The sequence below is a fragment of the Phycodurus eques genome, chromosome 5 (genome assembly GCF_024500275.1).
Source record: "Phycodurus eques isolate BA_2022a chromosome 5, UOR_Pequ_1.1, whole genome shotgun sequence".
NCBI lineage: Eukaryota > Metazoa > Chordata > Actinopteri > Syngnathiformes > Syngnathidae > Phycodurus > Phycodurus eques.
The window spans coordinates 4,172,737-4,198,656 of NC_084529.1; the positions used below are offsets into that span (position 1 = coordinate 4,172,737).

Below are 25,920 nucleotides of genomic sequence, written 5' to 3' on the forward strand. Positions count from 1 at the left end.
AAGTGTTTTAGTTGTAGTTATTGTTTTCAACATTGCTGTTTTTTTTTTTATGTGCTCAAAAAATAGAGTTGAGTCGAGAGAAGCGGGGTACACACTGGACCGCTTGTACTCGCCAGCCAATCGAAGGTCACGTAGACCTTGCGGCATCTGCGGGCAATTATTACCAACCGTGAGGTAGATGTGCTAACCACTTGCCCAGCGCTGATGCGTTATGTTTAGAACATGATGGCAACTTGACGCGTTTGTTCATTTCACCATCAGCGGTATGACCAACGATTTGTCACAAATCCCACGTTTAATCGTCAAATTTCCCCGAGGCGATGTGACGTGATGATGCGTCCATTACCTACACAAAACATGTTGAGCGGGATGATAAAAATCAACTCGAATCTCCGTTCCATACGAATTTGTCGCCTCCTTCCACCTGTGGAGACACGATTTATGTTCACAGTCTTCGTCCAAAGTTGTTCACAGCCGATTGGGTCTGAAAGTGTGAAGTCTGTTTTTATTTTTTTTAAGAGAAGGTGGCGGCGAGGAGGGCCTCTTGCTGCTGACGGTGGAGGGTACCGATGCCCACGGCGGGGGCGGGCAGAGCGGGTCGGCTCACTAAGCGCAGCTGAGGAGGAAAGAACGAGATGAATTTGGGAGGGCTTTGCGATCCTTTTGTGGCGCCGACGAAACGAGGCTCACCTTGCAGGCCAGCTGCTTCTCAAACCTGGGGGCCACAAAAGACCACGGGCCCATGTTCTGCGGCTCCTCCTGACTCCAGATGAACTCTGTGAAGGCACATCGTTGGGGGGTTTTCCGTCATTACAGTGGTACCTGGATTTACTGCTTTATTCTGTGACCACGTTTGTCACTAAATTGACTTGTCTATCAAATCTATTTTCCCCATGAAATTAACTGAAATCCTAATAATCCATTCCAGCCTCGCAATTCAGCACATTTTGTGTATTTAACAAACACAAAAACAGCACTTGTGTAAAAACATCTAATTTATTCATTACTAGCGGTGTCCCGATCCGATATTTGATATGGATAACGGTCCGATATCAGAAAAAGAAAAACAACAACAGTATCAGATACGAGCGGTCCATTCCTCAATCCGTTCCAGCACTTTTATCCAGCAGCGCCAGATCCACACATGGGAAGCAGACTTGATCGCAACAACAGCGTGTGTGGCTGCAGCTATTTTATTTTACTTTTTTTCCCGTCCTGTTCAGCTAAATAAATATAGGAAAAGAAGGACGGATCCGGCGTAGTCCGAAGTGCCGCGAAAACCGCTTCGTGGGGGCAGGGCTGAAGTTCTCAAAATCCGACTTTTTTTAATCACTGCTGCATACGTATACAAACTACATTTGTGCAAATGTGTTTTATTCATTACATTTTTAAACGGACTGTATATTCCAAACGCTGCACTGAGCCAAATAGAGCAACATCTCGTTCTGTATACACTCGTGCATACCTGATTGACAAAGTCTAAGTCGATAGAAATGTATTAGATTCATTAAGATGATTTGTCTGAATCTAATTTTGTTTATTATTATTATATTCAATGGCACTTTGGTTATTTAACACACACACATATATAGATTTTATTTTTCAGAATTGATTTAAAATGTTATTCAATTAAAGTATATTCTCATATTTAAGGTTGACCTTTATGTAACCCATTAGTTGATAGTAAATGGGTCAGTTGTTCCTCATCCCTAACATTCCATTCTACAAAATAAAAGAGGAGGATTTTTGCTGCCATGGGATCAATCGCAGTATCAGCCAATACTCATCGCTGCAATATCGGTATCGTATCGGAAGTGAAAAAGTTGTATCGGGACATCCCTAGTTTGTACTATAATATTCGTGTGTTGTATTTGTGCCTTTAAGGGGCGTGGCCGAGTGAGCAATGTCAGAGGCAAGAGTCATTTCATCTTTGTGTGAGTGTCTAGGTGTGAGTTGTGGTTACAGCAGCACCTTATGAGAGCTCTCCTTTTGTATTTGTCGCATTAAATAAATGGCAAAAAGTGCTGTGGCTTTCCTTGCCCACATGCAAGTGGACCTAATGGCTTACATTTTTTCCCCACTTCACTCAAGCGGTAACTGAAGCTCACTTGTAACGCAAACTTCGGCACACAACGCATAGCAAAAAAAAAAAAAAAAAAAAGTCAACGATGGCTTGGAACTCAACAAACTTGTAAATTGGGGCACTCTTAAGTCAAGGTAGCGCTGCACTAAAAATCGAAAACATGAAGACTCATTGCTGTGGCTTAGTCAAAGGGAAACCACAATGAGGAAGTCAAGGTAGGTGAAAACAACGACGGGCAACTCGGCATGTAGCCCTGCGACACGGCGCGTGTCGTCAAACACTTTGCAGTGAATTCATAAGGGACAAACTTGCAAACTCATTCGAGAAGCATACCAAGGAAGTTGATGATCAAATGGATTTTAGGATTAAATGTGTTCGACAGCATATTGGAGGGGTAAAACTATGCAATCAAATAAATGTTTATATGGTCTCGAGAGCAGCTTTTCGCCCATTGCTGGAGGGTCTGGATTGTATCCCACGCAATTAACAGCGATTGGCGATTGCACTGCCCCTGTGTGTCTGTCTATCGATATATAGATATATATAGATATATAGACAGAGACACTAGAGTATACAAGGTATAAAGAGTGTTCTGTACTTGGTGCGGTAAAGGAGAGTGTAGTGTGGACGCACCTTTAGCGTCGGGGTACTTGTTGAGCTCCGTGCGGAGTGCGTCCAGGGGGAAAGGACAGAGCTCCTCCAAGCGGATCAGCGCCGAGTCCTGCTTGGCTGCGGCGTCCCTCTGCTTCTGCAAGGCGTAGTAGTGTTTCCCTGAGCACAGCACCACTCTCCGGACACTGAGTGGAATTACAAGAAGAGTAAGAAGAAGAATTCCTCCCCCCCTGCTGATGATTCAAAATGAGATGGCAACTATTCATACAGCGATACCTCGACTTACAACTTGAATTTGTTCCATGACGGAGCCGAAATGCCATTTATCCGTTCAACCTACCTTTTGCTGCGTTTTAAATAAAACAATTGAAGGTTACTGCATAAAAACCACAGAAAAACTATTTAAAGAAATCAACTACTTTTATACAGTGTACTGTACGTACTGTAGGAACTGAGCCCTGCTGCGATTAGTGAAAATCTGTGAATAATTGATACCCCTCTTAAAAGGTTAGTAATTGCCTATAGATGGCACCGAAGCACGACTTTTATAATTAGACACAAAAACAGCAAATACCGGAGTCCTTTAGCTAATAATACAGGATAGTTTATAAAAAAAAAAAAAAAAAAAAAAAAGGTAGCAAGCTGACATTGTTACGAGTGAATCTGCAGGGGTGTCAAGTGCTGAAGTCAGGTTTTGCTAATTGTGTCAACAAGGTAACACTGCATTACTGCATTGAGGGTTTTGTACTTTTCGGGTGAGACCGACGTATCCCCCAGCACGGCTTTGAAAGACGTCCCCGGCGCCATTTCTGTCAAGCTGGACGCGGCCCCCTTTCAAAGAAGAACAAACAAAAAAATCCTCTCAATGCGAATCGGTTCAATCGCTGACTTTGGTGACGGTCCCACGCCGACGGCGGCGGCGCTCACGGAAAATCGAAGCAACATCTTGGGTCCGACCACGATGAGAGGCTTGCGGAAGTTGCGGATCATCTGCCGCCTGAGCAGGTGGAAGTACTGAGCCGAGGTGGTCGGGTTGACCACGGCCATGTTGACCGTGTCGCCGTCCGTGCCCTCCTCCTTACTGTCGCACATCTAAAGGACACAGCGTTTGCAGGCGGGTCAAACAAAAGCGTCACACTTGCACTCAACCTTCATCGCCATTTGGTGATGGGTAGTTAACAGGATGAATTAAAAACTATAACCTATTTCAGCAATGGGCCTTTTCTGCTCAAAAGCACTGATCTCCATTTTACAACATAAATTCTGGTATTTAGTCCATTAAATGGTATTAATTTAGTCTATTTTGTTCATGTAGTGTTGTTTCTCTTGGCTGCACTGCCTCCAATACTTTTTAGGGGGGATTTTTTTTTTTTTGTCCAATCAGAATTTAGCCTCTGTGTTGCTATGTAAATATAATCTGCCCAGGGCCTTCACATTTCGGACCGCAGGCCCTTTTAACTTTAACTTTCCAGAGAAGCCCCACGTACTCGTGGCTCGGCACTCGCGATTTCACCTATGCACAGATTTTTTTTTTTTTTGTGAACCTACATCCTTCATTATTTTATTTTAATTTATTTTTTTAACTGTCCTTATTTGCTGCTTTTGTGCTGAGGCCATAGTAATAAAAGTATTGCTTTGGTGTCATGTTATGGCGTGTTGGTATCAAGGAACTATGTTGAAGTGTGTAGAGGAGTTTCATTTAGACGATGGTGCTTGAAGGCTATCTTATAGTATCAACGGGCAATTATATAAATCTTCTTTGGGCACCAATTGCTAATGCTATTTAAAATTTCTTTCAAAGGGCCAGTGTTGGTATTCTGAGGTGGATTAAGTCTCAGATACCAAATGCAAGGCCCACCGCGGGTGAGTCCCGCCTCGTCAGTAACGCACAATAGTTTTTGTGTGAACTTCCGTCAGTGGTCGTGGTGCTTTTTTCCACCTGCAGGAAGCGCTCCACGCGACAGGAGGAGTGTTCGGGTCCGGCTCCGTCGTAGCCGTGAGGCAGTAGGATCACCATCCCGCACTGGAGGAGCCACTTGGCCTCCCCTGAAAACAGCAAAGTTTGACATCTGAAGGTCTTTGGCCGTGAAAGGGACATACGATGGAATATGTCAGGCCTTGAGACTGCGACCAAATTGGTCGCATACCGCTAACTGCAAAGATTGCCTGCTCAATTCATCTCGCGTTTTCATTTCACTCATTATAACGTACACACAGTCATGTGCAGAGGGTTTAATAACTTTATGAAGCTCGCAAAGCCCCGTTATATATGAAGATACAGTATGTGCAAGGTTAAAAAGCTCAGACTCCTTTACAGGGGATTGTATAGGAAAGCAAACTTTCATTAAAATAAACTATCAATAAAATGGTGGTACATTTATGCAATCATTTTTAACTGTATGTCAATCATATGGTTGTGGTAATGCTCCAAACGAAGTGGAAAAAGACAGTTAGGCGCCACGACGACAAAAACTGGCCCCTCTGAGTCGAACAAATGATCAAATAAAAGTAAAGCCTTTTTTAAAAATTAATTGTCCTCAAAATATTGAGCAAATATCGTATCTTGAGTCACTGTCAAACGAAACTATGGTGTGGCGTGGTCACGCTGTAGCTCCTCCAAAAATGGTGCGACCGACCAGTGCTACAAGTGCGCCCAGAATGTATTGAGTGTACCTCCAGAGATGAACGTGTCAAAGATGATCTGAGCACCGTTGAAGAAATCTCCAAACTGAGCCTCCCAGATGGGCAAGAGATTGGGCTGGGCGATGCTCATGCCGTACTCGAAGCCGAGCACCGCCTCCTCGGACAGCGGGCTGTTGCACACCTGCAAAGACGCCGCCGTCAACAAAACGCGGGCTTGCTCAAATCTCGAAAACGCGTTGGCGTTTGTACCTCCAGGAGCCCCGTCTGCTGAGGGCTGACGTGGTTGAGAGGAATGAACATGTCGTCGGTGTCTTGGCACACCACCATGGCGTGCCGCTGACTGAAGGTGCCGCGTCCCACATCCTGCCCGCTGATACGAATGTTGAAGCCTGAAGCGGTGGCGTGAAATACCGTCAACGTGTCGGAACAATCTGTCGGAAGCTAATTTCCCACCTTGGCAAAGGAGTGAGCCGAAAGCCAAGGCCTCTGCCGTAGACCAGTCCAGTTTGGTTCCCTCTTCGAGCTTTTGTCGTCGGGCCTGAGCGCACAGACAGAGCATCGTTTTAATCAGCGATTCCCAACCACTGTGCAGCGGCCTGTGAGGGAAAAGAGCCAATTTCACATCATTGGGCCCAAAGTTATTACAGTGAACCTGCGCAAACGGCCTTTGCAAATTCACCCATTTGCGCATTTTTTTTTTCTTGGAACTTATCCCCTGCTTACTGAAGTTTTGTCGGTTAGTTTGCTTTTTAAACCTTGATCTCATTCTTTTTTCATGGCAATTAGAAGAGTACAGCGGACGCCCGCTGTTCGCAGGGGATCGGGACCTAAAATCTGCTAATAATTGAGGGCCATTATAATTGCACTGGGATAAAATATATATCATCCTTTATTTATGCCAGCAATTTTTTGCAATTATCAGAAAGTGTTAAAAGCGTTTGGGATGGGAATGTCTTTTTTACTGCGGTCTCTTCTGTATTGCAAATATTCACCTATTGCCAGGGAGTCTGGAACGCGCGCCCCGGTAAACGAGCGTTCACGATACGCCGTGAACGTCCGTACCTGTACGTGGGTCTTGACGAGGTGGCTGTGCAGCTGGATATGCTCAGGGATGTCTACAGACTTGGCGCCGACGTACCGCAGCAGCGGCGCGGCGACGCCCGTGTCCCAGGAGGTGACCCGGGCCTGGGGCTGCGCCAGGCCCCCCCAGCGACCCTGCAGGTTGGTGGGCGGCGGGCTGTACACGGTCATGTTGGCCAGCTTGTCGTTGAGAGAGCCGTAGTAGTCCGTCTTGATCCGGTTGCGCTCGGCCTCCGTCATCAAGCCCTCGGAGATCAGCTGGTCCGAGTAGGAGTCGGGGACGCTCTTGCGGGAGCTGCCGGGAAGCAAGAAAGTGGATCTATCAAGGAAAATAGACTTCGTAATGGCTTGGATACTAAGAGGTTGGTCTCTGGAGGAGGTTTGCAAAGTATCGGGGGTTCATTTCCATGGGAAGTTAACCTGGAGAATTTGGGAAATATTCTTAATTGGAAAGGTATTACAGTCAAGCATCAATATAAACATTTTCTTTTGTCAAAAGCAGGCACCCGTGAGAAATCGTTGCGAGCCGTCGCTAGGACGATTTGTTTTCGCCTTGGCTTGTGGGCAAAAAATTCAAAATACGAGCGCGAGGCGTTTAGCAGCAGTTTGGCAAATTGTGAACAATTGTTAAAAAAAAAAAAAAAAAAAAAAAAAAAAAAAGGCTTCAAACTGTTTTTTGCCACTCCGAGTTAGCGTTTACAGTTAAACGAAACATTATACAAAGAGAGTTACACGCTGTGTATTTAAAACATCTGCACAACTTTGCTTAATGCTAACACAAAATGCAAACACCATAGACGGGCGAAGGGATAACATCGATAGTCGCGGTGTTGCAACCCTTTAAGCAAGTGACCGTTGGACACAAACAAGGCAGCAACGCATGTAGACAGACAATAGAATACCATATACGATACCACTACTACGTTCCGTACATAAGTCAATTCACACAATGACATGTTAATTGTGAACAAAGACCTTCCTTTCCGACGCACATGATGATCGGTAGATGTGTCAAACCGTCACAGTGTAGCGCCAACTACTGGCGAGGACGACTCACTCGATGTCCCCGCTTGCACTGCAGAGCAAAATCGACGACCGAGCGACGACTCTTAACTACAAAAATTCGTAAGTTGGTGCACAGCGCTTTAACTGACCGGATGATCTTGTACATGGCCGGGTTGGTGAAAAAAGGCTCGTCCAGTTCGTTGTGGCCCCACTGGCGGTAGCAGATGAGGTCCAGGATGACGTCCCCCCTGAAGCGCCGCTGGTACTCCGCCGCCAGCCGAGTGGCCCGCACCACCTCCTCCGCGTCGTCGCCACTCACATGGATCACGGCGCAGTTCACCATCTTGCCTGGAGTTGTGATGTCATACGTCTCGTTCGTTTACAGTGCGCCCCGCTATATCGCGTCACCGTTCCCACTGCCCTATCACGTCAAGTTTTTCGAAGCAAAGTTAGACTTGTGCGCTTCCACTGTAGTACCACATTGTGCCACAAGATGCAGCGCAGCACTGAGCGCTATCGGAAGAGCGTAATTCAAAGAAGTTGAGAAGGTCCACAACTAAGCTCTCGTAATAGCGGTTGTTCCCCCAGAGCAGAGAGAATATAGGCCTGTGAGTATTGCTCTATGCTCCGTTTGTATGTGTGTGTGGTTTAATAAGTTAAAAACGTGCAATATTGCGAGAGCACGAACAATGAACCACGATATCGCGGTGAGACATTGTAACATGCGTGAAGTTGTAAGCCTCGAAGGAAGCAGTTGACTGACCGACGTCGCTGCAGTACAGAGAGGATCTCCCCCTCTCGGATGGCGTGGTATATCCCACTTGGTTGTTGACAATGAGGTGGATGCTTCCACCTACTCTGTAGTGAGGAAGGTTCGAGAGAGTCAACGTTTCCGGAACGATCCCCTGGCCGGGGAAAGAGCCGTCGCCGTGGACCTGCGCACAGAACAAACAAACGTTCTTTTAGGAAATTCAAACTGGAGGCGTGAACCGTTGATAGTCCATGTATACAAGGACAGATTGTATGAGTGTCACAAAAACAGCTTTGAATGTAGAATAAGCGAGCGCGAATGAATCGTATCGCATCAAACTCAAGACAGCTTGAACCGGCCGATCGCCCGGTCAAAAAGTTAAAAATCGTTTTGAACGTACCGACGCAGCAGCGTTTCCTTCTTCGACCTTCAATTCAATTCATAAATTAGGAATTTAAAATACAAAATTGCTTGTAGTACATGCAAAATTGCTTATGTATATTTTTGTATTTTACCATTTACAAAATATTAAATCACTAATTATTTTTTAAAATAAGATAATTCATTTTTCTTTTACATATATATATTTCTCACTACAATTACTTAAAATCACTTACTAATAACGACTAAAAAACCTGAGTATTAAAAAAATAAAATGTCAAGTCACCAGTAAAAAGGTGGTTTAATGGTTTAATTTTTTATTATAAAGTTGAATAATTAGGTCTTCAAACTATAAAAAAAAAAAAAAAAAGTGCAAACGCCCTACTTAAAAAAAAAAAATTAAAATAAAAACAAACTACCTCCCAAACATTTTTTTTATGTTACTATGTTATTCATCGTTACTACTTAAATAAAAAAAATATATATAAAATATATAAATGCTCTGTTGACGGTTAATCGCTCGCAAGGGTCCTAAGCGGTTGCATAGTCGGTCGAAGTTCCGGTGCTAAACCCCGACCGCCAACCTGCAAACAGACGACTCGGTCCCCCGGCCGGGCGTCGTCGTCGGGCGAGTAGTCGCCCTCCTTCCGGAGCTGCTGCCTGGCCCGCGTCTTGCCCTGAGCCACGGGGTTGATGGCCTCCAGGTGGGACGGGTTGGGCAGCACGGTGACGTGAAGAGACAGCCCCGACCCCAAGTCCAAGTCCACCGAGGACGTCAGGTGGGACAGGACGTCCCCGATGGCGGGCGACGTGTCGGGGAACTCGCTAAGGCCCCGCATCTTGCGGAACATCAGCTACGCAAGGAAAGATACGAACATGGATTCCATCAATGGACATCATTGATACTGATCAGATACGACTGACAGACGTACAGACGGACACTGTGTGCTGCATAAAAAGCTGACAGTGATAGAAACAAAGTAATTTAACAGGAAGAGAGCAAGGTTCATTGTAAATCGTGTCTACCTCTCAACCTCTTAAACTGTGTTGAGGAACGTTCGCTGAACGTTCACAGTCACAACATGTCGATTTTTTACAGTTTACTAAAAACGTCACCAAAAATCCTGTGCTCGTGATTCAGGAGGAGGGAATGACAAAGGGATTTTTACATCAAGCGCTATATAGTCGAGTCGTCAGTCTAACGAAAACGTGACCGCACGTTCTCTGCGGCCCCACACCAAAGCTCACTTTTCGAAGTGCCTCATTTACGTGAAACGTGGCAGAAATCTAAATTCCCCTCACATAGAGGTTCCCGAGCGACGTCAAATGGAAAATGGACCAGCGAAACCGTTAAGTCGTGAGCTGTCGTTCGTGGGCGTCTAAAAATGCCGGTATTTCAGCCGACAAGAACTCCAGTCGGAGCTTGGGAAACGTACGCGAGGGCTGTCTCGGTCTGCGTTTGCCAACCCCAACGATTTGTGGGATTAAAAGCGGCGGGTCAAGCGCAGCGCGTGGAAGCAAATGGGAGAGCAGAGAGAAAGAACAATCCCCAATGGATGCACAGCACGAAAGATAAAGCTGTAAGTTGGCAGAACCATGTTTTGTTTTTAATTTGGGGCGGTATTTTTGTTCAATTTTTTCTGATGACCAACGGTCACTCACTTTTCCCTCCCGTCAGTGATCCACAACGCGAGACGGCCTCCCTTACGTTTCTCCCGTTACCTCTGGTGGGAACTCGAGCAGGCCGGTGAGGAGGTTGAGTCGTCCTCGATGCGGCATGCCGATGACGATGTCGGCGACGCCGCCCTGGGCCGAGCGGCGGAAGAGCTCGTGGAAGAAGCCCATCATGCTCTCCGCACCTTCTCCGCCGTAACGTTTCACCGTGGAAAATTTTGTGGCCAGGAAATGGTCAAACTCCTACAGTGAAAACAGATCATGTGTACTTTGTACTGCTTACGATGTGAAAACAGCCTTGTTACTTTTTGCGACATCCTCAGATGATTTACTAGCGTCTACTTTGGTTGCCCCTCCCGACCTGAGACTCCAGCATGAGCTTGGCCAGCGTCCTCCTCTCGTCCGCGGAGAAGGCGGTGGTCTTGAGCTCCTCGAAGCGGTCGGCCATCCACTCCCTCTCCTCGGCGCTGCTCAGCTGACCGGTCTCCAGCGACAGGGGGCCGCAGTAGACCTCCTCCAGGTAGGCCCGGACCTCCTCCACCGAGGCCTCCGCCTTGCCCAAGTGACGCAGCCCTGAACAAACGGAAGGTGAGCTCAACACCTGCGTGCCAGTTTTCAATGGTGCAAAAACAGTCCAGCCTACCGCGTCGAGTCTACGCTATCGACAATCTCCTGTGTTCAATCCGCAGTCGCTGGACAGGTCATTAGGTACACCTGCGCTGTTTAACCCACAAACTCGAGGTCCGCGGGCCAGACACGGGCTTCGTAGTCATTTCGTGTGGCCCACAAAAGATTTCCACAATTTTTTCCTCCCTTCTTTTTGTTCAAAACGAGTTGTCCATCATAAAAATGACACAATCCGCTGCAGGCGGTGCGTCACGTCACCAAACCCGCAAAACAGGTTCGCTAACTTCCCGTGTATGCTACGCTAACGAGCACGACTACTATTTATTTATACAAATATGGAATGCTATATGTAATATGCGTACATATGTTTTCTAGACTGTTCACGCTGTTTTTTTTGCAGTCAAATGGGTTTACAATGTGTTTAAAGAATTTGCTTTCATCAGTTGAAGATGATAACGTGCGTGTGAGCTTAAAGTTGTCGGCGTGTGTAAAATATTGCGATTGTCGAGTAATGCTGATCAACCTGAGGTGTTGAGCCGTCCGCTGAGGGTCCCTGTGAGCATGCTGATCTCGGGGACATGGTCCACGACGGGATTTTGAGGCAGCAGGGGGTTAATTTTGGCCAGCTTGTGTCCATGCGTTCGGTACGCCTCCACCAGACGGGCCAGGCCGTGATCTGAAACCGGAACCAACAAAAACTGTCAGACAGTCTTTGGACAAGTACAAAATGACTCCGGTCTGGTCAAAGTAGAAGTACTGATTCAACTCCTTTACTTAGGTACAAGTACAAAAAATAAAAAGCACAGATTCCGATAGAAGTAACTTCTCTGCACACAAAATACTTCCCTATTAACTTGCATAATGCTCATACTGAGAAGATCAAAATTGTATTCCCAGAGCTTGGCTGACATCGCGAACTAACAACAAATGCTACATGAGCTAGCGATAACAACTGGATGGGGGGGGGGGGGGGGGGGGGATACATCTTACCGAAAACACACCTTTAAAAACATGTAATAAAATGGGAAAACCAAATCAACAGTTTTGCCTAAGTCAGCCAATGTCCATGAATGTCGTTTTGCTTAAAACACAAATATAATGAGTTTGCTTTCGGGGAGGACTGAGGAAGTACAAAACGTTTTAAGAGGCTGAAATCAGAGGATTTAGACTTTTTTAAAAAAAATCATAAAAACATTTTTTCCAAACTTCTTCCCTCTATTTTTATGTACAATTGAGCTTCCCTGATAAAAGAAAATAAAAATGTCTTCCTGAATTTTTGTATTTAGGGTAACTACTGGCCATTCAAATGAATAACGAGACTACGTATGGTCTACTGTCTTTGCGTTTGAACTCAGCGCTGGACAGTTTGGTTATTTGAGTTGTAAGGCACGAAAACGAGGGGCCGTTAAATGCCGAACGGCCATTTGCTCATAAACGTTAGCTTATCCGTGCCAACCACTATGCCAGCATGCGTGTCAAGTAGCTGACCTTGATTTAAATTGGCGAGGCGGTCGTTCAGTAACTTGTCCTCCCTGTGTCTCCGTTTGGGTCGGTATCCGAAGACGCCTTTCTCGGTGTGGTAACAGCCACCGGCGGCCAGGCGGAACGCGTCGAACGGCGGCCTCTTCGCGGAGCTTCTCAAGAAAAGAGCGACCGACATGTTTTTTTTGTTTTGTTGAAATGGAGACAAGCGCAAAGAAGAGTCGTATTTGGCGGAAGGCTACATGAGAAGGACGGCCGCCATACTGCCACTCGGCACGGGCGGAGGGAGGAGAAAGCCAAGTCAAAGCTGATTGGCCGACGCCAAGCATATTTCCGCCTTCACCAAAGTCTGCATGATTGTCGTATAGTTTTATTTAGAGTGTGTATTTAATACGATACTTAAATTTTGACGATTAAATCTTATTTCAATTGCATTTAGTGTGCTAAACACTCAAAAAGACTTGAAGCACCCGCTGGTGATGACGTCAGCAACAGGTGGCGGGCGAAATGTGATGTTCATGTACTTCCTCAAAACTCGTAAATTAGAGGTTTATGTGTAGAGTGCCATATTTTTTATGTTGGCAGTCCCCCCCCCACCCCCTATCAGGGAAGTTTTGTTTTGATTTTAAGTACTCGTAATTTCGAGTTTTGTTGTAGATCGCCAACGTCTTTCCTTTCCCGTTTTTATCCATTTTCTTAATTAGCATTTGTTGATACTTTGAAATAGTATTTCGGAATTGCGAGTTTTGAGTTACAACTCAAAAAAAGAAATGGAGATTAGCTTAGATGTGTCTTTCTGTAATGTGTTAATGTGAACTCTACATTTGGTCAATTGACAGAGAGAGAATAAGAAAATATATTCTTGTTGACACTGTTGATGCTTGGTCCGTTATTTAAGTGCATATCTCAAGATATTGACTTTGCTTCTATTTTAGACTATTTATGCACAAAGCAGGAATCAACTAGATTTGCCTAAAAAATGAGTATCAATTGAAGTAATTGACCAGGGCCTGCAATTGTAGGACTGAAATACCCATGTGTACCAGTCAAGAATCCTTAGGGCCTTGAGTCAAAACATTTTCATCAACAAGACCAAATTGACAACTAAGAGAATAAAGCAAATAAGCACAGCGAGGTGAAAATGGTTAGCGAAACATGGCGCGCGCACAAAGGGGGAGGCATGGGGGGGTCGTTTCGCAATGTTTGTACGCCACTGAACAAACAGCACACACAAAGACGCCGTCCATATTAGGGGAAATGGTTTAATCTGGAGACAGAGGCAAAGAAACACACCACATATGAACAAACATCGACCAAAAACAACAGAGTTTCTCGTCTACACACTCTGCTATGGGGGGGGGGGGGGGGGGGGGGATATTAACAAAAAACACACACACAACCAAAAAAAAAAAAAATCTAGATTTTTAGAGGGGGGTGGGGGGGAGGAAAAAGCAAGGCTCAAACTAAATCATTAGTTAACTCTTAAAACTAAGACAATTATCCACACACGTCAAAAATCCAGATGACTGCACAAATACTAACATGAAACTTACCACCATTTAGAGGATCCCAACCCCCCCAAAAACAGATTGACTAACTGAGCAGAGTAAAGTCAAAACCAGGCATCTTTTTTTTTTGCTTCTTGTTTTTCGTTTTAAAGACACAAAATGTTGATAGTAATAATAATCATAACAGCAGAAAGCAAAAAGACCTGTTCAAGGCAAGGAGGCCACATTGAGAGGCCAGACAATTTAGATTTATTTTCTTTTAATTTCCAATATAAAAGTGTCACTGGTACAAAAGACATTTATTTATGAACAACCAGTTGTAGAAATCGGAAAAAGCCTGTGTATGCCTCGGATTTTTGTTTTTCCTCCTTCCTTTTTTTAAATCCCACTCTCGTTCCAAAGAAAACATAAGTTCACATCAAGATGCACCCACTTTGGCTTTTCATCAAGACAAAACAAAAGGAACATCTATTAAATCACCAGTTATGAGGAAATAATAAACTTTATGCATCTTATTTGATGAAGACTATCTAAAAAGAATGCAAAGCTACCATACTGTCCAAAAAAAAAGCACTTTAGAATTCAAACAAGGGTGTGATTGTTGGAGCTGGAATTTGGTGATGGAAGCCCCTGAAGTGAGACGGTCTGTACATTGTGCTTTTTTTTTTTTCCCCCTCTTTCCCTCTTTAAGGTTCACCATCGCTAAACACTTCACCACACACACACAATGCTTGACAAACAAAGTTGTTGATAAACGTCAAATCAAGTCCACATGGTGTCGCAAAGTGTTCCAGTGCATGAGCTCACACCATCTAATATATTGTGTGTGTATATATATATATATATATATATATATATATATATATGTGCGTGTGTATATATATATATATATATATATATAGGGGGAGGGCGTTTATCTACAAATGCTTCACATCACAATACACGTTTACTAATAACTTCTTTAAGGGGGGTGGCATTTAAGCAAGTGACACAAAAAAGGCGAAGTGCAGCAATCTAACCAAGGCCTGATAAGGATGTGTAGGCAGTTTTCTAGACGTGTATGGCACTTTATTGTATTGCATTATATAGATAGAAAAACACTGTAAAAAGCATTCAAAGGGAACTCTTAGGATATACATACACACACGTACACTAATATTTGCCCCAAAAAAAGGAAAAGCTCCCATATTTGTGCTTAGTGCTCCTTTACAAGACAACATATTTTCCAAATAGGGTGGTGGGGGTCTAGTTTGTTTTGGGTTGTGTTTGCAGACAAGGTGACAAAAACAAACAAAAGCTGTGCATCTGTCATAATTTGTTTCTCTCACACACCAAAGGAAAAACCCTGAGTTGTCAACTCATTATCGCAATCCGTCGAGTAACTCCTCGTTTTTGCAGGAGTGGGGGGGGCTGGAAGTGGTTGTTTTGTTTTGGTGTGGTACAATAAAACAGAAAAATCACCCTTTGGGCAAGTGTAAACGTCTTGCGGCAACAGTGGAATGTATTTGTAAACCAACACCGCTGTGGTGGGAATTGTGGGTTACACCTCAATAGGGATCAACTAAAACGGCTGTCCGAGTGCTCTCTTCTTCAGGGGCTCCCACATTGATGACCACACAAACTGCGTTATGTGTGCGTCTGTGTGGAAAGGAAACTCAAGCGTGTTGTGTAACTTCCAAACTTTTGACACATGGGCACCTTGACAAGAAAACAAAAACACATTGTCTGGCATCTGTATGATTAACACACATTGTAAATATCATGAGGCATCCAAAAAAAAAAAAAAGTGAAACGGAGGGGGGGGGGGGGGAGAGAAAAAAAAAAAAAAAAATTCACAGAACATCAACAAGACGTACCAAGTCATTCTAAAATAATATATATATATATATATATATATAATTAATGCAGAGGAATTTTCAACTTCAAGTGTTGTTTCAATTTAGTAGAAATGACTGTCAAACTGCTTTTTTTTGTCCTCTTTAAAAATGCAATACACTGAAGACTACAGTCCCCCCTTTTTCCCTTCCCAACACAGATGACATTACAACATAAATCTACAAAAAACCCAACATTTTTGCCTGGGTTCCATTAGTTACACCGCTATAGATTTCAATGGTATAAAATATAGGTAATCTAAGTGTGCATTTAAACCACAGATTGTCTATTTGTGAATCAGTTCTAAAAAAGTTGACTCGTGTAGGTAGTCATTTCTCCAAACTGAGCAAATGTACCTTTTATTGTGCCATTGGTAGTTAACAAAATAGTAAGTACACTGAATAGTTGTGTCAATGAAAACAAAATCTAGTTTTTAAGTAGCCTTAATGGAGGAAAAAAAAAATAAAAAAAAAATCTTCACACTGCCCGCTTAATGAATAGCTCGTTCAAGAGCGCCGAGAGGGGTTTTTACTGGTCAGAAAAAAAAAAGTGGTTTACAAGCCTTTTGTTTTCTTGAACATATTGCTAATGGCACCAAATAGCACAGCTGGCGTGCCAATCCCTGTATTGAACCTTACCGAGAGAGGTATTAAAAAGAAACGTTTAAAAAAAAAAAAAAAAAACCCTAAAACAAAACAAAAAAATCCCACAGGTTTTTAAAACATTCGATAGAAAAAAAAAAAAAAAAAAAAGAAAAAAAAAAAAAAGTTGAACGTAGGAACGTTTTCACATTAATTTTGCTTGACCTCTCTCCCATCCGTCACATTTCAATACAAAACAAAACAAATGACGAACACGCATGCAGAAAACAAGTGAGGTTGAGCTAAGTGGGCGGGGCCAGGTATTGGTCAGGCGACCTTAGAAAGACATCACAGACAATGGCGGTGGTGAAGATGAGGAGGAGGCCAGCGGGGAGCGCGCCTTGCCTTTCAACATCATGAAGACATGCTAGGCTAATGATGAGCAAACAGGCATGGAGAGTTGTTCTAAAAATCAAACAAAAGGAATACAAACACAGAATAGACAGAGAGAGAGAGGAAAGAAAGAGGACAAAGAGAGGAGAAAGTTAGGGCCACGGCACAAGAATCGTTTTAGCCATGAGGCACAAAAAAACACCACCACCAACAACAATCAACACAGAGCAGGGCTCTAACCCCCTAAAACAAAATGGCCACCCACTACCAAGTTTGAAATACTGGAAGCCAATTCGTTGATCACCAGCAATAGGCACGCAATTTTTGGATGATTTGGACTGTTGGGGTTGGAGGTGCAACAACTGATCGACAACTAATCAATTATCAAAATTAATCGACAACCGTTTGATAATCGATAAATCGCTTAGAATACATGAATGAAATGCTAATGGAATATAAAGCCAGTAGGGCTCCGAGATCGACGCAAACACATTTACCTATTATGTTGCACACAAACGGAAGTTGCCGCCAACAGAAGTCACGTCAGTCCCAAGTGGGCACGTTTTGAAGTGCAGGTTAAAAACTTTTTTTTCCTATGCTTTTTAGAGCATTTCCACTTTTAAATGATATTTCTAGCACGGTATGCTGTTTTGATTGTATTTTTATTTTATTCTCTGTTTTAAATGTTTATAAGCTGTTTTTCCCTTGTTTTTAAATGCTTTTAATCATGTAAAGCACATTGAGTTACCTTGTGTATGAAATGCGCTATATAAATAAATTTGCTTTGCTAAAGAGCCATTAACTTACATTTTTCTAAATCCTCTAATTTCAGCAACTTTTAACAGTTCACAGATTTCTTCAGTCCTCCATGAAAGCAGATGGATTATCTTTGTGTTTAATCAAAAGCAGATTTTTGCAAATGTCTTCTTTTTTGGAAAACCAAAAAAAAAAATCAACATTTTTGCCTTTTTTTTTTTTTTTTTTTTGAAGGATGCTATAGACCAAACCAGTAACTGAATCATAATCAATTTATGGATAAAAATAAAGTTAGTTTAATCTATTACTGAAATAATGGTTATTTGCAGGCATTGTATGGATAACCTGTAACTAACGTAGTTAAACCTGAAGCACCCTCAGAAGTGTATATCGAAATTGTAGCCCTTCTTTCACATGAATCAGTACCCAAGAAGTAGCTCTCGGTTTCACAAAGGTTGGAGAGCGATATTGCCCAACTGTTCTTAATTTGGTTGCTTAAACCATACCAAATAAAAAAAACACTAATCAGTCAATAAATCAGGGGGAAAAAATTTGAGAATAAACTAAAATTCTAAATACATTTGTATCCGATTAATCGGTGGAATAATCGATTCCATAGCTGCTCCCCTAGTTGGGGATGAGTGTTACAGATTGTCAGCAGCAGGTTGCAACCAAGAGACTGGAAGAGTCACAGAAAGGCATGTTCCTTCGGGAGGAAACACATTTCCTGTTTTCGGGGGAACCCTGACAGAGGCAACAAACAGTAAAAGGTAAACAACACACGTACACGATGCCTCCCGCCTCTGCTGACACAAAAACAATACACGGCCTGAAGAAAGTGACAAAATGGACTCCCGACATGCAATGTACTTGGCAACTAAATGATCCATTTGGAGTCGAACCCAGATGGATGGAATGACTGCAGGAGGGTGTTAATAATAGAAAGATAGAGAGAGACATCGAAACAACAAGGGGAACATTAAGAACGAGCCATGAGACGGGCTAATGTAGGTAAAGAAGCACAACGATGACTGGTGGTCATGGCTTGGTTCTTGAAACCCAGGTGATCCTTAGTCAACCCGTCTAAGCGTGAGGTGAACGCAATGTCAAAAGCATGGGGAAGAAAAAAAACATCCGACTCTCTCTCTCTCTCTCTCTCTCTCTCTCTCCCCCGCTAGTTTCCTCCAGCGACAACACCGACTCCAGTGAGTCATAAATAATCATACAATAAAATATTTCAGTCAAATGACAAGATAAAACAGCAGGAATTAAATACAGTAGACATGAAAAGATCATTGCAAACTTTTTTTTTTTTTTTTGTTTAAGGGAAAGCCACAGGGCTCCTTTCTCCACCCCCTGCCCCCCATTGAGTCTGTGCTGTGGTGACTGGCCGGAGGGCGAACTTACCCTAGCATTGCTAGCATTAGAGCTGGGGAGGAGGGGGTAAACAGGGAGGGTGGGGGGTGGGATTGGGAATCAGTAGGGCTTGCTGTCGTTCTTGGAACGCTTCAGCTGAACCTTCAGCCGCTTCATTCCGATCTGGAAGCCGTTCATGGCCTGGATGGCAGCTTGCGCCGACACGGGATTGTCATAGCTGACGAACCCTAAAGACACAAACGGGGAGCGGGACAGTCAGACACTACTTTGGATGTCATTGATGGGCTTTTGAGGACAAAAATGTGTGTGTGTGTATGTATGTATATATATAGAGCAATGAATACAGAGAGTTTAAAAGAGGTGTGAGAGAAATCATCGCAAAACAGAGGAGACTTAGGACACCACCCCTCTCCCACATTCAATGCCATCCTTTCATCCCTTCCAAAGTGGAAGAGAATAATTTTGCCTCCAACAAATCAGCAAACAACACAGCCATGTTTGGCCTTCAGGTGTCTACCACCAATCACACAACTGAATAGAATATTGACGAGGGAGATTTCACCCAACGACAGCTGTTGGCTGACAGAGGCCTCTCTGCATCTCATGCAGTCATACATTACCAAACAAAAAATATGACAAACCCTGGCCAATAAGCTAAAAAAAAGACGACAATGCAATGCAAAAAAGTAATTTAAGAAAATTGAAATAATTAGGAGGAAAAAAAGATGCCAAAGAGCTAAAAATTAAAGCAAAAGAAAGCAATCTGATAAGTCAATTCAAATAAAATAACTTTTTCCTCAAGGACAAAATTGGGGGGGTGGATGGTCTGACCAAAATACAACTAACCTTGGACAAATAAAAACTCAAGAAAAATGTCCAAAAGTATTAAAATAAACTATTAAAATGACAAAAATCTAAATTTATGTGTTAATGATCAACTTGTGTACAAATTTGTGTTCCATAGGCATAGTTGGAAACAAAACTACTACGATGGACAAAATAGCACAGAAAAAAGAAAATACGACAAGAATACAAAAAAAACCTTGAACAAAGAATAATCATAAGCTGAAAAAAAATCCCTGACCAACCTAATAAAAATTTTGGGGGTGTGTGACAAACAGGGAAAACGTTGAGACCTCTTACATTTAGCAACATTTATAGCATTTTGGGCATTTGTAATCCCTTCAAAAGGACCGTGGGAATGCCCACAAACTCCAGGCTCTTGGCAGCAAGGAAGAAATCAATCTCCGTGAAGTTCTACCTGCTGTCTTCGTGCCAAACATCAGGAGATAAATTCTGCCAAATCTGTGTCCAGTAGGGGGCGCTGTAACACTTACCAAAGCACTTGCTCAGATTGGTCTGTTTGTCGATGAACACTTTGGCAGACACCACGTTCCCAAAGGGCATGAACATCTGCAGAAGGTCCTGGTCCCCGAACTCCTGCGGCAGGTGGTAGATGAACAGGTTGGCACCCTCTGGCCCTACTCCATTTTGGTAAAACAAATAGCAGGATCTCACGTCAGATAGAGGGTTTGAGTACGAAAAACAGGGTGAACGCTAGATGTCGCCGCAGCGTGCTCACCTTCCTTCTGGTGGCCGGGGATACTCTGCTGCAGGAGAGGCTGGGGGTAGAGGGAGGGCAGGGCCGAGGCCGTGTACTGCTGCATCCCTGAGTAGGCCTGGGTCAGCGCGTCCATGGAACTGGCCGCCGAGCCGTTGGCCATGGACGAGCCCAGGCCTCCGTTCAGGGCCCCCATTCCTGCACCGAAAGGAACGAAAGTAGAATGTGCAATGAAGCCGCCGCAGACACTATGAAGACCGTGAGAGGCAGCGGTGGGAAGTAACCCAGTATAAATACTTGGCTACTCTACTTCAGTCCATTTTTCAGATATCTGTTACTTGAGTGCTTATTTTTCTGACCAAGTTTTACTTTTACACCCCAAATTTAGAAACATATCTGTACTTTCTACTCAAAATTGGCTCGTTACTTTTTTTTTTTTTTTAACCTCCACGGATGATGACGCAACGTTAAAAAAAGATGAAGTCAAGAGAGAGAATGTCAACCGCGAGTGAGAGCGTGGCTTTATGAAGAGGAAAAAACAGGAACAGCAGCAACAGGGAGGAACGTCAACCATGGAAGGATGCAAAAGAGCAATGGGCACAACAGCCGCGAATGCATTATCATGTGCAGGCCTAAAAACTACCAGCTCCGCCCTTCAAAATAATCTCTAATATCAAAAAACAAATGCATTCAAAGTGTCCTTTTTAGTTATCATTAGTAGCAGACCCCTCACCTAGCCTCTGAATACTGTTAGAAAGCATCAAGACTGAGCTAAGGCAAGTTAGCGCTTGGTTTAAAAAAAAATACATGTAACATTTTTTGTTTCTTCATTTGTACGAGTACTATGCAAGTTACCAAAAAAAAAAGGGAAACATTTCCATTGTGCCAAATTATCAAAACGGATATTGTATATAATTGACAGTAAAACATTTTTTTAGCTTTTTACTCAAGTATATTACAGAGTCTGTTGTATTTATTTACTTTCACTTAAGTCATTGAATCAGTTCTAGTAACATATTTATTTAGGACACAACGATGTGTACTTCTACTCAAGTACTTTTGCCACCTCAAGACTTGCTTACCGCCGACGCCGCTGGTGAGAGCGTTGAGGTTGTTGAGGCCAACCGAGGCCCCAGTGAGACCCTGCAGGGTGCCCAGAGATGCCAACGTGTTCATGGCGGCACTGGCACTGGAAGCCGCTGTTGAGCCGGCTGGTGAGGGGAAAAACACGGCATATGGATTCAACATGGGTGGGCTGGTTATGCTACCAAATCCAACAAAAAACCCAAAACATGCATACGTACAGTACAGCCACTGTGTATATTCACACAGCTTTAGGGAGCCTCATGAAATAGTATGTAGATGATTAATTTGAATAGATTTCCTTAACGTAACGGCTAATTCTAATGCTCAGTAGAACGTGTACTCTTCTAACAACAGAAGAGCTTAGTGTGGCTCACTGGACATTTGAACAGGCACAAATCTCATCACACCCAATACAAGAGCCCCAAATTTTGTTATTAGAAATCATAAACGCACGTCTACAATGTTCTGAGACGCATTCTAATAGACAATTGTGTACGGTGTATTTCAATGAATTATATTGTAGAAAATGTATTTTAGTAATCAAGTGAAACATAGCTTCATTAACTAATCACAAGACCAATCCTAAATTTTATTTTAAAAATAATTAATAATAAAATAAAATAATTCAACAATTTCTTGAGCGAGTGAACTTGGGTTTTTGATTGGCATCAAAGTTATTCTTTTTAAAAATGACTGAATTCAACTATTGAAATGAAGTTTTCCACAACATTCTCATTTATTGATAATCAGGCGGCACGGTGGCCGACTGGTTAGAGCGTCAGCCTCACAGTTCTGAGGACCCGGGTTCAATCCCCGGCCCCGCCTGTGTGGAGTTTGCATGTTCTCCCCGTGCCTGCGTGGGTTTTCTCCGGGCACTCCGGTTTCCTCCCACAGCCCAAGAACATGCATAAATTGGAGACTCTAAATTGCCCGTAGGTGTGAATGTGAGTGCGAATGGTTGTTTTTTTGTATGTGCCCTGCGATTGGCTGGCAACCAGTTCAGGGTGTACCCCGCCTCCTGCCCGATGGTAGCTGGGATAGGCTCCAGCACTCCCGCGACCCTAGTGAGGAGAAGCGGCTCAGAAAATGGATGGATGGATATAATCATCTTTGAGTGCTGTCATTACTACAAATGTGAAATTGTTCCTAGCAGTCCTGTTTTATGCATAATGTTTTCAGTATATTGTACACATTTATTTTAAAGATATTTGAGTACATCTCCTACATCAACAATAAGGAAGATTTTAAGATCTATGTCCAAATAAAGTATAGATGGCAGAAAGCGTGTTTGCCATGTAGAAAATGTCATCATGATGGTGTTGAATCAGCAAACTCTGGTAGCGCACTTGATTCTGCCTCACTTGCTTTAGGACACGATTAATCGACAATCAACTCCACACACTTGACAGAATAATCAATAAACAGACAAGTGGACTTAATGTTGTGGCTCGTGTCCTTGCGTGTTATGTGCACGTGCTCGTCCTGACTCGCCTGGACTGGCAAGCGCTCCGAGCGCGCTGGTGGCGGCTGACAGGCCACTGGCGGAGGTCGGACTGCCAGAACTCTGGGCTGCCGCGGCCGCAGCGGCTAATGTGGCCAAATTCTGCAGCTGAAGGGGATTCACTCCTAGAAAGAACAGTTATGCAATTCATTTGAGAGTGCCAACAAACATTTTCCTCCTTGCAGCAAAGAAACAAGCTGACAAAAGACTGGAAAATGGAAGCATTTTCCAGCACTAAGCTGATTGAGTCATGTGATATACAGTCAAGGAAGCACGTGGGTGTGGAACTGTGTCACAAGGTTGATTCCTCCAACTGTTTGTTTACTGCACTGAAATGTCCACTCACCTAGCCTCTGAATGCTGTTGAAACTGCTCTGGTTGCTCGTGGAAGCGGCCTGCTGCAGCAGCTGATGAAGGAATGGAATGGAATTTTAAATGTGCTGTTAGTTTCCAACGATTTCACGTGGGAGGCGTGTGTGTGTGTGTGTGTGTGTGTGTGTGTGTGTGTGTGTGTGGGGGGGGGGGGGGGGGTTATATTTTATGCCAGTCGGCGACTTGAAGGCGCAAGCGGAACACAAATAGATCGGCTGTTCATGTTACGGTCGCACTCTGGCTGGTTGAAGATGAAACGGGTGCCATGCAACAATGTCTTTTAGTCTGGTGGGTGATAGCAGACACTCATATTTGTGTTATGTGCTATCAAAATGTCAAAGCTACATTTCAGGCACTTAAATGATTTTTTTTTTTAAATGTATATTTCAAAGCAATTGTTTTTTTTACGGGTTTTTACAGTATAAAGTCCAAATATAGTTGTGTGCCTTCACTATAGCGCAAGAGGCAGAGAAGCTCCCCAAGTATCGTTGTCGTTCCCACATAGCAAAGAGAAGATATACCCGTGAGTATTGTCGTCTGCTCTGTCTGCGTTGTTGTTGGACGGTTTCCAATTACCGTAACATCAATGCTAATTTCCTTTTGTCCATCTACAGCGTTTCACATTTTAAGATTAAGCTTGTGGACTTTCAGTGGAAGAAATATGGCTTGGTTCAACAATTGTGTGTTTGAATATACAATGTGTAATTCTCTTGGGACACTGCGCCGTTTGTGTTAAGGTAGCATTTTAAGGTACATAATTATCATAACAATATCTATGCTAATGATGATGACGATGATAGAATGATGCGGTGGGCCAGATTTCGGCCGTGGGCCTCGAGTTTGACCTTTGCGCTGTAGGGTGTCACTTACAGCCAGGTACTGAGGCGTGAGGCTGCCCAAGCCGGCCAGGTTCCCCCAGGTAGAGGCGCTGTTGAGCTGCTGGATCTGCTGCACCAGTTGCTGCTGCAGACGGCGTTGCTCCTTATCCCGCTGCGTGTCGGCAAACTTCACCACCAGAGGCGAGGAGCAGCCCTGAAGCGACAGAGACATTAAACCGGTTCAGAAGCACACAAAAACAAGCGCGGGAAACTGGGAGGAATTTGCAAAAACAAATGAAAATAAAATCAGGGTAAAAAAAAAAAAGGGGGGGGGGGTTGTAAATCATCTACGCCCCAATACATTTTTATTTCTCTCTTTTTTTTTAATGGCCGCTGCATTTGTATGAAAGCGAACACACAAAGGACATGTGCCATGCATAATAGCTGAGCCAGGTCACATTCCAGAGGGCACGAGTCGCTGCTGCAGACAAGTGAAGCTTTTTAAGGCCCTGAATGGAGTCCACAGACGACAAATGAAGACAGTGATTTCAAATCAAGACAGGCATACGGCAGCAAATGTCGACGGGGAGAGTGCAATACAATAACACAGTCTCGACAAACAGACAGGCACATGACGGCTCGGACAGATGCGTGAGGACACAACGGCATGCGCTGCAAAGTCTTTTCCAGTGTAGAGCCATACAGGGGACCAGACTGGACCGGGAAAATGGCTTCTGTACCTCAGCTGCGGAGGCCGGGTTCCGACTACTAAGCAAGACCAATTGTAATCTAGTAGTTTGCAGGGGATTGAACTCTCTCTGATGCTCCACTGGAACTGGAGACTCACTTCAGCCCATTTTCAAGTTTGGATGGTGTGGCTCCGAGATGTCAATTGAATTGAGTTCTTAAAACAATTCTCATCTTGCTGGGGATTCAGAAATCATGTGCAATGTTAATATTTTAACTCTTTTTGTTGTTGTTTTACTGTCTTGTTTAGACATGTTCATGTCTTTCCAACACATGGGGGCAGCGGAGTATGTGAGAGGTGGGAGGGGGGGGGGGGGAATAGGTGCTGAGGGGGATACAGTACCTCCATAGTCTGAGAGTGATGCATGGTTTTGATTGCATTCTGTGCCATTGCCCTGGTAGCAAATGTGACAAACGCACAGCCTGTAGGAGGAGGAGGGGGGGGGGGGGGGGGGGGGGCAATAGGAGAGGGAGTGGGGGGAGGGAGGGAGGGACAAGAAGAAACAAAAACAAGACAAAAAAGGTTTGGACAAATCGTTATGAACCCCCAAAAACACATTACAGTAACAGAATGCACACAGAACCACCCTCACTGGTTAGCACACAGAGAAAAGAAGACAACAGAACAGTAACACATGAGCACAGTGACTTGACAGATTCAAAAACTGCCAAGAGAGGCTCGACTATGTGGTGAAAACACTGATTAAATACACACGTAATGCACACAAATACACACCCACCTACGATTCTCATAAGGAGCTGCAAATATTTTTAAAAGGAGAGGTATTAAGGGCCCATTTGACATCAGTCGTTTGGCGGCTTATAAACGGAGAGCTGCGCGGCGGCTGCTTTAAAGGTTTCCGCACACGACTCTGATGAGCTTTTCATGCGGCAGAAAGCCTCGTGGAGATGTGATGAAGGGCTAATTCCGGCCTTCGAGCGTGCGACGGACGCGGTACGAAAAGCCGAGGCGTCTGCCGGCTGAGCCTGCCCGACGCAGGCAGGCA

At 43.9% G+C, this 25,920-nt stretch overlaps 2 protein-coding genes across 6 annotated transcripts in view; both read right to left on the bottom strand.

The window, feature by feature from the left end:
- Positions 1-11: 11 nt before the first annotated feature.
- On the bottom strand, positions 12-12,613 carry dhtkd1 (dehydrogenase E1 and transketolase domain containing 1). Of its 2 annotated transcripts, none has more exons than XM_061677045.1 (17): positions 12,345-12,613; positions 11,380-11,532; positions 10,591-10,802; positions 10,278-10,472; positions 9,140-9,409; positions 8,187-8,358; positions 7,573-7,771; positions 6,477-6,713; positions 5,792-5,934; positions 5,588-5,727; positions 5,369-5,519; positions 4,635-4,741; positions 3,623-3,787; positions 3,444-3,526; positions 2,717-2,880; positions 691-776; positions 12-616 (listed from the first exon to the last, which is right to left on the bottom strand). In XM_061677045.1, exons 1-17 carry the CDS (start codon positions 12,514-12,516, stop codon positions 515-517), a joined length of 2,751 nt encoding a protein of 916 aa, XP_061533029.1. In that variant the 5' UTR covers positions 12,517-12,613; the 3' UTR covers positions 12-514. The 2 variants fall into 2 exon arrangements, with proteins under 2 accessions (XP_061533029.1, XP_061533028.1); XM_061677044.1 differs by having other exon boundaries at positions 5,792-5,876; positions 6,401-6,713.
- Positions 12,614-16,411: 3,798 nt separating this feature from the next.
- LOC133402845 (CUGBP Elav-like family member 2) overlaps positions 16,412-25,920 on the bottom strand; it is a 36,494-nt gene continuing 26,985 nt past the window's right edge. For 2 of the 4 annotated variants that reach the window (XM_061677051.1, XM_061677053.1), the window contains exons 6-13: positions 25,257-25,336; positions 24,219-24,380; positions 23,323-23,383; positions 22,967-23,101; positions 21,472-21,600; positions 20,411-20,587; positions 20,166-20,309; positions 16,412-19,055 (exon numbers count right to left, since the gene is read on the bottom strand). In XM_061677051.1, coding sequence (XP_061533035.1) covers positions 18,928-19,055; positions 20,166-20,309; positions 20,411-20,587; positions 21,472-21,600; positions 22,967-23,101; positions 23,323-23,383; positions 24,219-24,380; positions 25,257-25,336 — 1,016 coding nt within the window. In that variant the 3' untranslated portion in view covers positions 16,412-18,927. Of the gene's footprint in view, positions 19,056-20,165; positions 20,313-20,410; positions 20,588-21,471; positions 21,601-22,966; positions 23,102-23,322; positions 23,384-24,218; positions 24,381-25,256; positions 25,337-25,920 lie in introns of all 4 variants that reach the window. The other 2 variants (XR_009768569.1, XM_061677052.1) reach the window with 2 other exon arrangements.

What these genes read in the sequence shown, in the direction of transcription:
- dhtkd1 (XM_061677044.1), bottom strand. Translation starts at nt 12,516, where the DNA reads ATGTCGGTCGCTCTTTTCTTGAGAAGCTCCGCGAAGAGGCCGCCGTTC. An exon ending in TGCTCGAGTTCCCACCAGAG is followed by an intron (nt 9,410 to 10,277) that starts GTAACGGGAGAA and finishes TTCCTTGCGTAG; the next exon opens with CTGATGTTCCGCAAGATGCG. An exon ending in GCCATGTACAAGATCATCCG is followed by an intron (nt 6,714 to 7,572) that starts GTCAGTTAAAGC and finishes GCTTCCCGGCAG; the next exon opens with CTCCCGCAAGAGCGTCCCCG.